Below are 15,774 nucleotides of genomic sequence, written 5' to 3' on the forward strand. Positions count from 1 at the left end.
GCCGGTGCCACCAGCAGCCCACGTGGAGGGCAGGCAGCAGGCATTACCCCACACATGCACCCGGCGTCCAATAGCCAAGCACACGGCGACGCCCCTCTCCCAGCTCATTGGCTGTCAGTCTCCCCTCCCGTGTCATACCTCTGTTCTCTCTCACATACATTAATAACCACTAGAATGTTCAAACGAATAGTATTCCTCGTGTAGCATGATGAAACTGACCGGGGGCGGGGAGGGCTGGCCAGGGGGCGTGGCCTGCCGTAACACATTCATTCTACTCTGCAGCGGGGATTATGTTATCTGTTTAAGTATAAATAGGAGAGTTGGCATAGCTGGAAGATGCTGCAAAGAAAGGTACCATCTGCTTATTGCCCAGAAGTCCTAAGGGCAGGATGGCACAATCACTTAAACTGGTCAACAGGTCTACTTCTGTGTTCAGAAGTCTTACTGAGGTATGGGCTGAGTCTATGTTCAGAAGTCCAGAAAAAGTCATCAAGAGACACAAGTCACTGGCAGACGTCCCAGGACCCTCTGCCATCAGCTTCCTCGCCGATATATTCTGCAGGGGTGGGCTGTCTCGGCTGCACGAGTTACAGGTAAGGACAACTGATGCTGTCTATTGTAGTGCAGGTGATTTGGGGAATTAGTGAGAATTATTCACGCATACTGTACCAGGGTGATGACTGATGCTGTCTTTACAAAACACACCATATGACAGCCTCCCTGGATGCTGCATCACCTGGTAATTACCCTTTCTAGATCTGTTGTGATTGTATAATACTGTAACAGCATCATGTATCTGTTAATAATTGAATTTCATAAAGAATTATACGCTTTATATACTTTTATTTGATACTATATTTCTTATAGCAATTCAATTTAAATTGAATTAGTATGTCCATTTGTACTATAAATCCCATTTTTTTTTTATGATTTATTATGACATATGGAAAAATTCCTTAGTTTGCAAGTGTTACATGGGACGTTGTCCTGTGGCTCGCCAGCTCTTGCAATAATGTCCTAAGCAGACAAGACATGCTGGGACTTATAGTTCCACAGCAGCTGAAATGCCAATGTGAATTAACATGTATTTATGCCATCCTGTTTATAAGCCACCCTCACTTCAATGCCAGTTTAAGCCTGTGTTGTAAGATGCCATTATAAAGAGTGAGCACTGTGAGTTTTATATCATAATAAAGATGGCATAATCACACTGACCATATAAATCTGTTAGGTGAAATTAGGGTTACCATGTACAGATGAAACCAAACTTGTCACAAGCGTTCATTTCAACGATTCAATAAAGTATTTGGTGCTTCATAATAACACTGAACGTCTGTTATCTAAATAGCTCCATATAGCTTACATACTGGTCTGGTTATAGGACGCATTTGCTGGTTGTAACCCAAGGCTAAGGCAAGACAGATTCTAATCTGTAGTATTATATCCTGAGTCATCCCAGCTTCCTCTCTTACTAATTTCCTTTCACGTACAATAACCATGATTGTATTCATTTTTAATGATGCATCATCGGTTTCTTCACTTCGGAATGTGGCAACTCTTTTCAGCACCAGAGTAAGTGGACGTTTTAAACCGCAGATGCAACTAATGACAGCTGAGTACAGCAAAGATTTCTAGTACCAAGAAAAGAACGGAGCTTGTACAGTGCAGACTGTTGACTACCAATTTACAGTCATAATTGTAATAATAACAATAATAATAGAAATAATAGCAACTGGACACAATATTATATATTCAGCACATAAACTACTGTAAAAATAGTACCAGATGAATAACTTGTTTTAATATATTGCACTAATGTGAACATATCTATTCCTGATGAGTTTATCTTTCAGTTTAGAGAAATACAGTCTGGCTACTTATTTATTGACATTGTTTTTGTTACTTTTTGCAGTAAATATTATTAAAATAAAATACTCTATAATTACATATTTTTTCACAACTAAACCAATACTGTTATATGATTTGTTGATACTTTTTTTTCATTCTTGTATTACAAAAGATAATATCACTTTGTCACAGTCTGCTTTAATCAATAATAAATATTATAATGGTAAGAATGCTGTAACCCCCTATCCCAGAAATGTCTCCACTAATAAAAAAAAATAAGAGCCTAGCCTTGTTATTTGGGTCTTCTCTCCCCCTACATAATATGTAATTGATGAGCTTCTGACTATGGCTTCTCGGTGGTCTAGGGGAGGTGGCCGCTTCTTTGCAGGAGGGTCCTGGTGGTAGTAGGCTGCTGCAAATAAATGTAATTGCTATGAAGATCCCACTTGTTCCTGCAACAACTCCTGTTCATGCACTGCTGTGTTCCTGCAACATATTAAAGCTAACACGTTAATCCATCTCCAGATATCCTGCTCTGAGCCAAGCAGGGCTGGCTGGGCTGGGGTGCAGGGGGGGCATCTGCCCCTCAGGTCAGTCTCATAGTGGGCTACCTTGGGCTAGGAAACTGAGGACAACACATTGGTGTCCAGTTTACACTTACCGTCAGTGTGTGTCTGGCATGGTCAAGCAGGACCAGTCAGTGACGACTCGTTGCTGAAAACCAGCTAATTTTATTCACAAATCTTCTTTTTTATTTTTTGGTCTAACAAATATTTTTTTTTTACTTTATTGGCACAGTGATTTTCCACTGGTACATCCAAATGGCACAATTTTTTTAATAGGTCATCCTCGCATCCTGGTGCAGCCATGACGGCACAATATTGTTTTTCACTTAGATGTGATCGCGGGAGTACAAAAAAATTTGTAGGAACTCCATGGAGTGTGTCAAAAATATTAAAATGCTACAAAAGGTTACTAAAGTTGGTATCAATAAATAATATACACTGCTGTAATGTTCTGCTATAACTACAATAATGTGTACTACTGCAGCTAATCACACAGAGAACTGTGCTGTACATGCCTTAACTATTTCATTCCTCCGTACCTTTAGTTGCAAGGAAAAGCCAAGTATGGGCCTGTGTGGAAGGCAAGTTTTGGTCCCATCCTGACTGTGCATGTGGCAGATCCCGCACTGATTGAACAGGTGTTACGGCAAGAAGGAAAACATCCCATTCGTTCTGATCTCTCCTCATGGAAAGACTACAGGCAGTACAGGGGGCATTCATATGGACTCCTTACAGCGTAGGTATCATACAAAAATCTCTTGGTTATGGCAGAGCAAAGAGTTATTGCTTCCCTGCTATTGTAATTTGTCTTGCTGACTCATTTATTCCATAGTATAAACCAGAGAAATACAACACATGGTTTTTACAACCTTTGGGAACTACAAGTTCCTGCCAAATACTGACATGGAATTCTGTGACTTGTACTTCCACAGAAACTGAGACTCTCAGATTATTTAATCCTGCTTTAGACTGACAATTAGATTTACATTGTTACATTATTGTCTATTATGTGCCATTTATTATCAACCTCAGAACTTAGACCATAGAACATGAACTTTAAAGAACCGTAAACTAGTTTTAATTGCCATCTGAGATTGTACACTTACAATATGATTCATAGTTCAGTTTAATTTGATTTCTTTATTATGTAATATGTTTGCTATTATGTGACTATTATTAATTGTTTATGTGATCCTTGCAGAGAGGGGGAGGAGTGGCAGCAGTTCCGCAGTATTCTGGGGAAACACATGATGAAGCCTAAAGAGGTGGAAGGTTACAGTGACGTTTTGAATGATGTGGTTGGGGACCTTATTAAGAAAATAAGCCACCAGCGGAGTCAAAATCCAAACCATATTGTCAAAGACATTGCCAGCGAGTTCTACAGGTTTGGTTTAGAAGGTAATATTTCCATAATGATTCCTATTTGGTTTATAAGACTTATGTTGAAAACATTGTTCATACATTCCTACTTATAACTTTATGTAAGTTTGGAATTTACCTAATAAATAAGTAAAAATATGCATACTGTTATAATAATTTGTTATCTATCTTTTTTAGGTATTTCTTCTGTCCTATTTGAATCACGAATTGGTTGCTTGGAGACTACAGTTCCTAAAGATACAGAGAGGTTCATCCAATCTATCAACACTATGTTTGTGATGACTCTTCTAACCATGGCTATGCCCAAATTCTTGCATAAAATTTTCCGAAAGCCTTGGCAAAAATTCTGTGAATCCTGGGATTACATGTTTGCTTTCGGTAAGGTTCTTTTACATCTTACATTGATATGTAATTTCTTTCATTATATTCCAATTTGATAATAGCGAGATGTTCATTGTACTGGCAAAGCCAAAATATTGCCCTATAAATAAATTGTTGTTGAAATCCTAAAAGTCTAATACAGTATTGTTAAAAAAAAAAACAAGTGAAAAAACACATCTTCCTGTATTGCTATAGTTATCAGTAGTGCCAAATATGTTTCTTATAAGCATATTTAAAATAACCTCTACCTCCAGACTATTTCTATATTGATAAATGTAATATAAATTCCAGTTCACAATACGATCATGGTTAGGTAATTGTTTTCCTGTCCGACTCAGGCTGATGTAAGCCCAGGCTGTGTTTTGTCTTCTCTGTACATCAGCTGTTGAAACAAATAGTTCAAGGTCTATAACTATTTCCTCTTTTTGATTGTATGAATGATCCAGTCGGTTTACATCAGCCAGGCTAAGTTTTTCGTAATCTCGAATCCAGGGTCTTTGACCTCTAATAGGCAAACAGTGAGAGTAGAACTGGTTGGTGCTGTGCATACATTGATAACACCAATCATAGTATATATTTAACATCAAAGCAATGTTTATAGTTTGCATTTTTTATTTGCTTAAAAGAATTTACCTACAAGACATTTTCCATATTAGGCTGAGAGTGGCTCGCTATTGTGATTTTCAACCAACTTAAAAGCACAGAGTCATATAATTAAACATTAAAGGCCTGATTCATTAGTGATCTTATCTTGTGCAAAAGTTAAGATGCTTATTTTTAAGAAGAAACGGGGAGATAAGAGTGAAGTTAAGATGGATTTACATCTTAACTTAAGAAATTCTTCACTTACGCAGTGGATTTTGCTTCTTATCTCCCTTTTCTGAGCATGCACAGAGTGGATTTGCTTAAGATAAGCAAAAAATGGCAGATAAGATCACTAATGAATCAAGCCCTAAATCTTTTTTGAAAATAACTAAGCTAAAATGTAATGAAGTCTGTTATATCTTGAATATAAACATATTGAAATAATTCCTTAACATATTTTCTATTGCAGCCAAAGGTCATATTGACCAACGAATGGCAGATGTAGCTGAGAAAGTGTCACAAGGGAAGGAAGTGGAAGGAAAGTATTTGACCTATTATCTGGCCCAGGAGAAAATCCCCATGAAATCTGTCTATGGCAATGTGACTGAGCTGCTTCTGGCGGGAGTAGATACGGTGAGACTTCATTTGCATGTTCCCACACTTTGTAATGTATTCCTGATATTGGGAACATCAATGGGTGCTGGATTAAGACCCAGCAAGGGGACTTTTAGATCATTAATCAGTAGTAATAGTAATGTCTATTAGTAATAGTAATGAGTAAGAATTAGGATTAACAGTACAAGTATCTGGGATAGCTATGAGTATTCATTTTCTGGAATAGTAATGACTAATATTATGAATTGGCATCACGTTTTGGAATAGTGAAGGGAATTCATTTAAGAAAGAAACTGGATCAGAAATTGTTCAAGTTTGCATGGGCTGTAATATAATTTAATTTTCTACAAGTCTGCTATCAGAAGATTAGTGTTGGCAACCATGACTTTGACGCTTCAACTAACTTTTATTCATTTATTTTATTTTTACTTTATTATTGTAAGTTTACAATATTCATTTTTACTTTTATTTACAATAAATATCCAGCTCATGTATTGCTCTAAGAAATGGTGTACTGAAGGTTAAGATAAAGTCAAAAGTTAGCAGTGGATATTAGGTTCGTTATTACATATAAAAATGAGGCAGGCTGATATAGGTGATAGGCAACAGGTCTTGGGGATCAGGAAAATGTAGCGGGTTATATAAAAATTATAATTATCATGCTGCAAGAGTGTAAAACTTGTGATTTTATTTTTTACATTTTGGTGATTACAATTGTTGGTAAATTCCATTTTTATTCTCATGGCAGATATCAAGTACTCTTTCCTGGAGCCTATATGAATTAGCACGACATCCAAAAATACAGTCCTCTCTGCATAAGGAAATTAAGGATGTGTTACAGGGCAGGATTATAGCAACTGCAGCTGATGTCGCCAGAATGCCCCTAATGAAAGCTGTTGTGAAAGAGGTGTTAAGGTAGGGATCACACTGATAACAAAAATAAACATAAAATTACGAATGAAGTATGGGTTTAGGGTTGTATCTAGTGAAGGGCATGCCACCATCCACCAATGACTAATGAAGTATGGGTTTAGGGTTGTATCTAGTGAAGGGCATGTCACCATCCACCAATGACTAATGGAGTATGGGTTTAGGGTTGTATCTAGTGAAGGGCATGCCACCATCCACCAATGACTAATGGAGTATGGGTTTAGGGTTGTATCTAGTGAAGGGCATGCCACCATCCACCAATGACTAATGGAGTATGGGTTTAGGGTTGTATCTAGTGAAGGGCATGCCACCATCCACCACTGACTAATAGAGTATGGATTTAGGGTTGTATCTAGTGAAGGGCATGCCACCATCCACCAATGACTATGACGTATGGGTTTAGGGTTGTATCTAGTGAAGGGCATGCCACCATCCACCAATGACTAATGAAGTATGGGTTTAGGGTTGTATCTAGTGAAGGGCATGCCACCATCCACCAATGACTAATGAAGTATGGGTTTAGGGTTGTATCTAGTGAAGGGCATGCCACCATCCACCAATGACTAATGGAGTATGGGTTTAGGGTTGTATCTAGTGAAGGGCATGCCACCATCCACCAATGACTAATGAAGTATGGGTTTAGGGTTGTATCTAGTGAAGGGCATGCCACCATCCACCAATGACTAATGAAGTATGGGTTTAGGGTTGTATCTAGTGAAGGGCATGTCACCATCCACCAATGACTAATGGAGTATGGGTTTAGGGTTGTATCTAGTGAAGGGCATGCCACCATCCACCAATGACTAATGAAGTATGGGTTTAGGGTTGTATCTAGTGAAGGGCATGTCACCATCCACCAATGACTAATGGAGTATGGGTTTAGGGTTGTATCTAGTGAAGGGCATGCCACCATCCACCAATGACTAATGGAGTATGGGTTTAGGGTTGTATCTAGTGAAGGGCATGCCACCATCCACCAATGACTAATGGAGTATGGGTTTAGGGTTGTATCTAGTGAAGGGCATGCCACCATCCACCACTGACTAATAGAGTATGGGTTTAGGGTTGTATCTAGTGAAGGGCATGCCACCATCCACCAATGACTATGAAGTATGGGTTTAGGGTTGTATCTAGTGAAGGGCATGCCACCATCCACCAATGACTAATGAAGTATGGGTTTAGGGTTGTATCTAGTGAAGGGCATGCCACCATCCACCAATGACTAATGAAGTATGGGTTTAGGGTTGTATCTAGTGAAGGGCATGCCACCATCCACCAATGACTAATGAAGTATGGGTTTAGGGTTGTATCTAGTGAAGGGCATGCCACCATCCACCAATGACTAATGGAGTATGGGTTTAGGGTTGTATCTAGTGAAGGGCATGCCACCATCCACCAATGACTAATGGAGTATGGGTTTAGGGTTGTATCTAGTGAAGGGCATGCCACCATCCACCACTGACTAATAGAGTATGGGTTTAGGGTTGTATCTAGTGAAGGGCATGCCACCATCCACCAATGACTATGAAGTATGGGTTTAGGGTTGTATCTAGTGAAGGGCATGCCACCATCCACCAATGACTAATGAAGTATGGGTTTAGGGTTGTATCTAGTGAAGGGCATGCCACCATCCACCAATGACTAATGGAGTATGGGTTTAGGGTTGTATCTAGTGAAGGACATGCCACCATCCACCAATGACTATGAAGTATGGGTTTAGGGTTGTATCTAGTGAAGGGCATGCCACCATCCACCAATGACTAATGAAGTATGGGTTTAGGGTTGTATCTAGTGAAGGGCATGCCACCATCCACCAATGACTAATGGAGTATGGGTTTAGGGTTGTATCTAGTGAAGGACATGCCACCATCCACCAATGACTATGAAGTATGGGTTTAGGGTTGTATCTAGTGAAGGGCATGCCACCATCCACCAATGACTAATGAAGTATGGGTTTAGGGTTGTATCTAGTGAAGGGCATGCCACCATCCACCAATGACTAATGGAGTATGGGTTTAGGGTTGTATCTAGTGAAGGGCATGCCACCATCCACCAATGACTCATGAATCTAAAACTAAAGTTATCTTCACCTCTTCTAGGCTATATCCTGTTATCCCTGGCAATGCCCGAGTCATTTCAGACAGAGATATTGAAGTAGGAGAGTACATCATACCAAAGCAGGTGAGTTCACCAATACATGATCTAGATTGTTTTACATAAGTAAACCCAGTTCCACCACAAGCTGAACATTATGTACTGATCTCTTAAGACACGATAATAACAGAAGCATATTTGTTACAGACACTTATTACCCTCTGCCACTACGCTACATCGAGAGATGAGAAGTACTTCTCAAACCCCAATGAGTTCCGCCCAGAGCGCTGGCTGAATAAAGATGACTCTCATCACCCATATGCTTCCATTCCATTTGGATTTGGCAAACGAAGTTGTATTGGGAAACGCATTGCTGAACTTGAAGTTTATCTTGCACTTTCACGGGTAAGTGGACATAAATTGTTATCATTGAGGAGAAATGTTAGAATTGCAAATAACCATTTAACAGGAATATGTACTCAACTAATATTTTATAAATCAGTTGTTCTGAATTATTATTAGTATCGTAATCTTTGCAAATTTTCCAATTAACTTCTGTATTATAAAAGACAGAGGGGCTCATTGATAAGCCCATAATATTTTTGTCCACAGTTCCAAATTGCCACAATTTGCATGGCCTAGGTGGTTAGCTGGTCAGTTTAGGTGGCATTGGTTGATGGTTTAATGGAAAGTGAAGAAAGAAAAGGGAAGTGGAATCTCTCTATATATGGTAGCTAAAAATAACTTGGAGGATGGGTGTATAAATTAGACAGTACAAGTGGAGGACAAAAATGATGAATATATCCATAACAAATGGCAATATGTTGATTTTTTTCCATGCAAATACTTTTTTTTATTCTTTATTTCATTTACAAACCTTCACATTCTCTTAATTTTAAATGGTCTCTTGATTTCCATTACAGATTCTTACCCATTTTGAGTTGAAACCTGAGTGTCCAGGAAGTTTGGTGAAACCCATGACCAGAACGCTGCTAGTACCAGATAGAGAAATCAACTTACAATTTTTGGAACGATAGTTTCATCTTCTATTGCATTATATTTGTGACGTACCTCTCAGTGGAAATGTGTATTCATTGGACTAATCATCAATTCTGTACAGTTGAGATTCGCTATGCAAGATGTCATAATGCTGTCTGTAAAATGAACGCAGAGGAAAAACAAGGGAATGATACATGGTGAAAGCAGAATGTTAAACAAGTACAAATCTCATAATTGAGATTTACCTTTTCTTTACATTGGAGCTCTATCTTATACTATCATAAATATGAAGTTTGCATTTATAAAGTAAGGAAATAGAGAAAAAATAGTTTTTAATTAAATTATCATTTTCACAGTATTCCAATGTTAGTAGTGTAGTTTAATCTTTAAATGACATCCAAATTTACCTGACACCTAATTTGTATCTCTCCATTAATAATGGTCATTTCCATCATGGGCATGTTTAATCAATCAAGGAAACATAGGTGTGTCTATGAGTAAAGCCGTCAGTAAGACAAGTGTAGCATAATAAGTAGATGAGACTTATTAGTAAAAGGAAATGGTACAATACAACATGGACATGTTACAATTATAGTGGTATAAAAGGTCACATGACTGAGAAATGACCTTGACATATGTGCAGAGATTTTTTTTTACTCAATTGTCACTGACTTCTGTTCCCAAACATTCCTTACCTCCAATAATTTAATTGGTGCTGTTAATTACATTTTATAGAAAATATTTATACTCTATATATTTAAGATCTATTTATTTATAATGTCTCTTGTAAATAGCCTTATTATTTTAACTTCAATGTTTGAAGCTTCATGGTGTGCATTAAAATATTTTTGTACATATACTAGGGACATAAAACTTGCTGTTACTGTTGTTCTGTTAATGAGAAAAGTTTTTTTATATTTTTGTATATTTATTTTATATTATACAAATAAATATTTGTTTTTATATAATTTGTGTTTGTGATTATTAGACTTTGTTATGCAGAATGTGTAATTTTGTATGACAATGAGAATAAATCAGAATAAATAAAAACAATGAGTATGTGTTGCTACATGGAATAATATTTTCATGTACTCACAAAAGGGTGTTTTAGAGCACTTCATATTAGATTGCAGCTATATAATATGTATGATATATATTACGAGCGTTCAACGGTTTCCCAACCATGTTTTGTATTCTCACAAAAGGCCATGTTTTGAGAATTTCTCTGTCTTGCAAAATGTGAACTATCAAAGGGCCTAGCCCAGTGGTTCCCAAACTTTTGCAGTTCGCGGCACCCTTAGAGTCTCCATAATTTTTTCAAGGCACCCCTCCAAAATAATTACCGAGCATTTTATAAGTAGCTGGGTTAAAAAACGTAATAAGTATTTAGGTAAAGACAGAAATACTGTGCCCCCTTCTGCATCCACACACTCTGTGCCCCCTTCTGCATCCACACACTCTGTGCCCCCTTCTGCATCCACACACTCTGTGCCCCCTTCTGCATCCACACACTCTGTGCCCCCTTCTGCATCCACACACTCTGTGCCCCCTTCTGCATCCACACACTCTGTGTCCCCTGTATCCACACTCTCTTTGCCCCCTCTACAACCTCGCTGTGCCCCCTCTGCATCCTCATTCTGCCTCTTCTGCATCTCGCTCTGCCCTCTCTGCCCCCTCGCTCTCCCCCGTCTGCATCTTCGCTCTGCCGTCTCTGCATCCTGCTATGGCCAGGAAGAGAGGAAAAAAAACAAAAAAACTTGCCAATCCGGCAGCGGCCAGGACCCAGCATCCTCTCTCCTGCTGCTTGTCACTGAATGGCGGGTGTGATGACGTCACGCCCAACATTCAGTGAGAAGCGAGGAGGGAGGAGGATGCTGGTTCCTGGGCACTGCCGGATTGGTAAGTTTTTTTTTTGTTGTTTTTTTTTCCCCTCTTCCTGTCCACGACACCCCTGTGACAGCGCCGCGGCACCCCTGGCACACAGTTTGGGAACTTAGGGCCTAGCCTATTAGATTAAATTGGCTGTTTATGATTTTGAAAAACCATCAAACATGACCAGAGCTATGGTTTACTATGTGCAAATTAAATGCCATATCTGTCTATTTGTAGTTATAATATAGTTATAATATACGTTGTGGGTGTTATCATATTGCATTCAAAGACAAACATGAAATCTCTCCATAGAGAAGAATAGAAACACTTTCACAATTTATAATGAGCCACAGGAAAATATTTCACTGAAATGTCTCCCAAAATATCTCCATATTATTCATGTACCAAAAAATATAATTTCCCTTTTTAATTCCAGTTTACTAAATATGACTTACAAAATTACTTCTTGCTCCCCAGTAGAAGCGGCATAGTGCTCCAGAGGGGTTGGGTATGAAAAGTTGACAGTTAAAATGTCAACAGTTGGAATGTCTACATATTCATAAGGTCGATACAGATAAAAGGTTGATATAAAGCACTATATTTAAAATGGCAATACATCTAAAAAAAAGCAAAAAAAAATCAGAAAAAAGCAAAACTCAATGGATGAATAAGATCAATTAAACATGTGCAGATTGACTAAAAATGGTGCAATGTCAAAAAATTGCTGTACCCACCGCCACAATACAGCCATCAGACCGCCCAGCACAATACAGTAAATAATACAGTAATAATAAATAAAAACAAAACGTAAATACATAAATAAAATAAAAAAACAGTGTGCCCCCTGATACAGCTTAACCCTAGTGCTGCAATTCTAGGCTAGTACCAGCAAAATCAAAAAGACAAAAAGCATGGGGTCCCACCTATTTTACTATTAACAGCACTAGGCTTTGTCAGCCTGGACTGGTGTCACTATAGCAAGGAAATCCGCAGCGTGGGCTTCCCCTGCCATGATGCTAAACCAGCCTCAGACTGGTAAACATTGGACTAGATTCCTTAGGGAGATCGGGATGGCGAGAAAAAAATACGGACCACCCCCTTACGCCCATCTACATTTTACATGTGGACCTTTTAATTGTGTTGATAGTATGACTGTCAACATTATGGTGTAGACATTGTGACTGTCAACATTTTGACTGTCAACAAAGCAACTGCATCCTGCCAGAGGTATTTGCTAAGGGATAAGTTTTTCAAAATATTATTCAATTTTGCACATAGTAGGGGCTACTTTTTTTTTTTAATAGGGACTTTAATTTAATGTTTCACTCTTTTCACTATGAACAATTTTAGGTGTATGCTCAAACCTGTAAAAAAAAGAGAAAAGTGATTTTCTGGGAACAGTTCCAAGGACCAAGTAACAGTTCCAAGTGGGTGTGCATCTTGAAATGCACCAGGCAGAGAAGTAGACACACTTGCCCATATAAAGAAGCATTGGAGGTCAGCATTTTGCAGTTTGTAAAATGACCCTGCACATTATTTTTCCTGCCCCTCACACAGTAGCGATTAAACGACTGCCGAAACACTGCTTGCGTTCTATGTAGAATATTTCAGGCAGTATGTTAACAATCTGAAATATTGAAGAACTTCTTTCCCTAGTTGTTGTTCTGCTGCATTAAACATTCTGTGTGGAACAACTCTCAGGTTATTTCACATGGGCAGTTAAAATGCCAGCTTTTAAGGGTGGTGTTTGATTTGCACCGACCCATAGTAATAAATGGAGACTAGCCTTTGTAAACCATGTAAAATCTAGTTCAGAGTCTACATTTATTACTATTCATTTAGCAATAAAAAGCAGCGCTTAAAAGCCAGTGTTTAAATCCCTGTGTATATTAGTGTGCGCACAATTGTCCCTGCGAGAAATCAGAGAAATGTATCCACTTGTGATCATATCCACTAATGTGTGTACATTTATTCATAACCTAAGTACATTAAATGTTTTCAAAACATCGCATCTGATTAATTTTGTAGATGTTTTATTGGTATTTACTAGTAAATGTATTTTTTTTTGTTACATTTAAAGGACTGAAGTACCTCTTCGGAATACCATTCACAGTCCATGGATGTGATTCAGGCAGAGGATGCTCCCAGTTCTGTTTTTACTATAAATACAATTTTAACGGCCAGGGAGTATCTTCTCCCTTCCTCTTGGCCACCAGCCGTGGTCATGGACTGTATGGCCTCACAGTTATTGGGTACACTGTTTCCTGTAGACAGCTTCTAGTATACGGATTGGTGAATGGCGCTGACCATTCATCAACCAGATATTTGAAGGTCCCAATGCATTGATTCATGCATGGCTGTAACTATCCACCAGTTAGTGCAAGTATCTGTCTATTGGTTATGATGACATTCCAGAACACTCAAACCTGCTGTCCAGTTGGGATACAGCGTTAGACTGCAGGAAGGGTAAGTAATTAATTTGTGTGGGTCACCAAACAAGAGCTTCTCCGAACAACAAACCCAAACCTGGCAAAACAGAGTCCAGGCTCTGTGTACCTTTGCTCAGCCAGTTCCACCTAACATTAATGGTGGCTTTTGGAAGCTCTTGAGCGACATGACCCAAATGAAATATTACTCACAGTCAAAAAGAACCGATGCCTCATTCAGATGATATACATACATCAGAAGATTAGAGAAATGGCTAGGCTACTGTTACATGCCAGAAGAGCTACCCCTTTGGAGAGGATGGAAGACTTTACCATCCCATCAAACTTTCTGCATGTAGTAGACGCAGTAAAGCTGGTAGTTGGCTATGACAAGGAAACTGGTACAATTAAGACTCGCTGGCACAGAAGGTCGGGCATGGCTTGCGAAAGATATTAAGTATTGTGGAGTGCCGAGTAATGATAGAGGGCAGCACTGCTGCGGTTGAAAATGCATGCAACTTCAGAAAGATCTATTAGACAATATTGAAGGCGTTAATCTCATTGGCTGCTTTAAAAACTCTTAAGGGGTACAGGGGTTCATGTATACAAATCTTCTGGCGAAGGATCAGGAGATGTATTCAGGTTACTGGAATTGAAGTGTCCCTAAGTTCACCGGCCACTTGTCTCTTTGGGCTCCGATTGAGGGGGAAAGTTAATAAACTGACAAAAATGTACATTTCACAGTTATTGATGTTGGCTAAGGTCTGTATAGCGAGGCTGTGGTTGGCCCCGACGAGTCCCACGGTTAAAAATTGGAAGGCACTGGTCAATATCACCATAAGGCACGAGAGATTTGTTTATACTAGCAGACAGGCTTTGAAGGAATTTGAGAATATATGGTACAGATAGTTAGAGTCTCCATTCTATCCTATGTCATCTAGTACAGATGCTCTATCTACTTAAATGTATGGCTACCGCAGTTCTTATAATAAGTATCTGAGTCCATGTAATAAACCCTGCATGTGTAACATACTTATGTATAAGCATTTACGATGTATGATCCTGAATGAATATAGCACATTTATTATTATTATGCTTTAATGTAATCTTGTAAATTCCGTCATTTAATTCCGATATGTATGCGATTGTTTTTCTTTTCTTTTTGTTGTTTAGTATGTTTATATCTTAAAAAATTTCAATAAAAATACTGGATTTAAAAAAAACAAAAAAAAAAACTCTTAAGGAATACAAGTGGAACATGCCTCAGCTCTTACCTTTCACTGAAGATGGGAAAAGACGCACTTGTATCTCGATGAAAAACAGCAAGTGTACCTAAGCAATTTATCCACTGAGCCTACGTTTTACAAGTGGACATTGCTTGCAAAGGTCACCTTGGCACAGGTGATTTTGTTTAATCGAAGAAGGGAAGGTAAACTTTCTAAGATGTTGTTGACTACCTTCTCTTCAAGAGATACTTCTGATCTCCATGAAGATGTTGCCCTAGCTTGAGAAGAAGCTCTGCTGGCACTTCACGTGGACCGAAATTTGGTGAAAATTAGGGGGAGAAGGTACAATCCTGCTGACACCAGCAATACAAAGCGCAATGGAACTTATTGCAGAGAAACGTGAAGAATGTGGAGTGGCTGTCCAAAATGTCTATATGTTTGCCACACCAGCTGCCTTGTTACATTTCAGAGGCTCTGATTGCATACACTTGTTTGCCAGAGAGTGTGGGGCTAAAAATCCCCACACACTGTCCTCCACGAAGCTTCAAAAGCATGTTGCCACTTTTTCAGAAGTCCTCAACCTAAATGACACAGAATTAGATTAATTGGAAGACTTCCTTGGCCACAGCATCAGGGTGCAACGGCAATATTACTGCCTCCCACAAGGCTCCATCCAATTTGCCAATATCAGTAAACTTCAAGAGGGGCAGAATTCAAAGCCAAAATTTTGAAGAGATGGACATTAATCCAGACAGTAACTTGGAAATCTTGTATCTGATGTATGGTTTTGACTTGTACTTGTGTCGGTCATTTACATATCTGTTTTCTTTTTAAAATTTGTCCAGCTACAGA

At 38.7% G+C, this 15,774-nt stretch overlaps 1 protein-coding gene across 1 annotated transcript; it reads left to right on the plus strand.

Annotated features, from left to right (window-relative positions):
* Window positions 1–347: 347 nt before the first annotated feature.
* Window positions 348–10,294, plus strand: CYP27B1 (cytochrome P450 family 27 subfamily B member 1). The gene is made up of 9 exons (XM_075198010.1): window positions 348–593; window positions 2,960–3,150; window positions 3,616–3,812; window positions 3,972–4,172; window positions 5,230–5,393; window positions 6,124–6,290; window positions 8,405–8,486; window positions 8,607–8,804; window positions 9,323–10,294. Exons 1-9 carry the CDS (start codon window positions 390–392, stop codon window positions 9,434–9,436), a joined length of 1,518 nt encoding a protein of 505 aa, XP_075054111.1. The 5' UTR covers window positions 348–389; the 3' UTR covers window positions 9,437–10,294.
* The last annotated feature ends 5,480 nt before the right edge of the window (window positions 10,295–15,774 follow it).

Source organism: Mixophyes fleayi, chromosome 2, assembly GCF_038048845.1.
Source record: "Mixophyes fleayi isolate aMixFle1 chromosome 2, aMixFle1.hap1, whole genome shotgun sequence".
NCBI classification, from domain to species: Eukaryota; Metazoa; Chordata; class Amphibia; order Anura; family Limnodynastidae; genus Mixophyes; species Mixophyes fleayi.

Coding starts and splice junctions, on each gene's coding strand:
- CYP27B1 (XM_075198010.1), top strand. CDS start 390: ATGGCACAATCACTTAAACTGGTCAACAGGTCTACTTCTGTGTTCAGA. Junction 3,151..3,615: donor TCATATGGACTCCTTACAGC/GTAGGTATCATA, acceptor TGATCCTTGCAG/AGAGGGGGAGGAGTGGCAGC. Junction 8,487..8,606: donor AGTACATCATACCAAAGCAG/GTGAGTTCACCA, acceptor TATTTGTTACAG/ACACTTATTACCCTCTGCCA.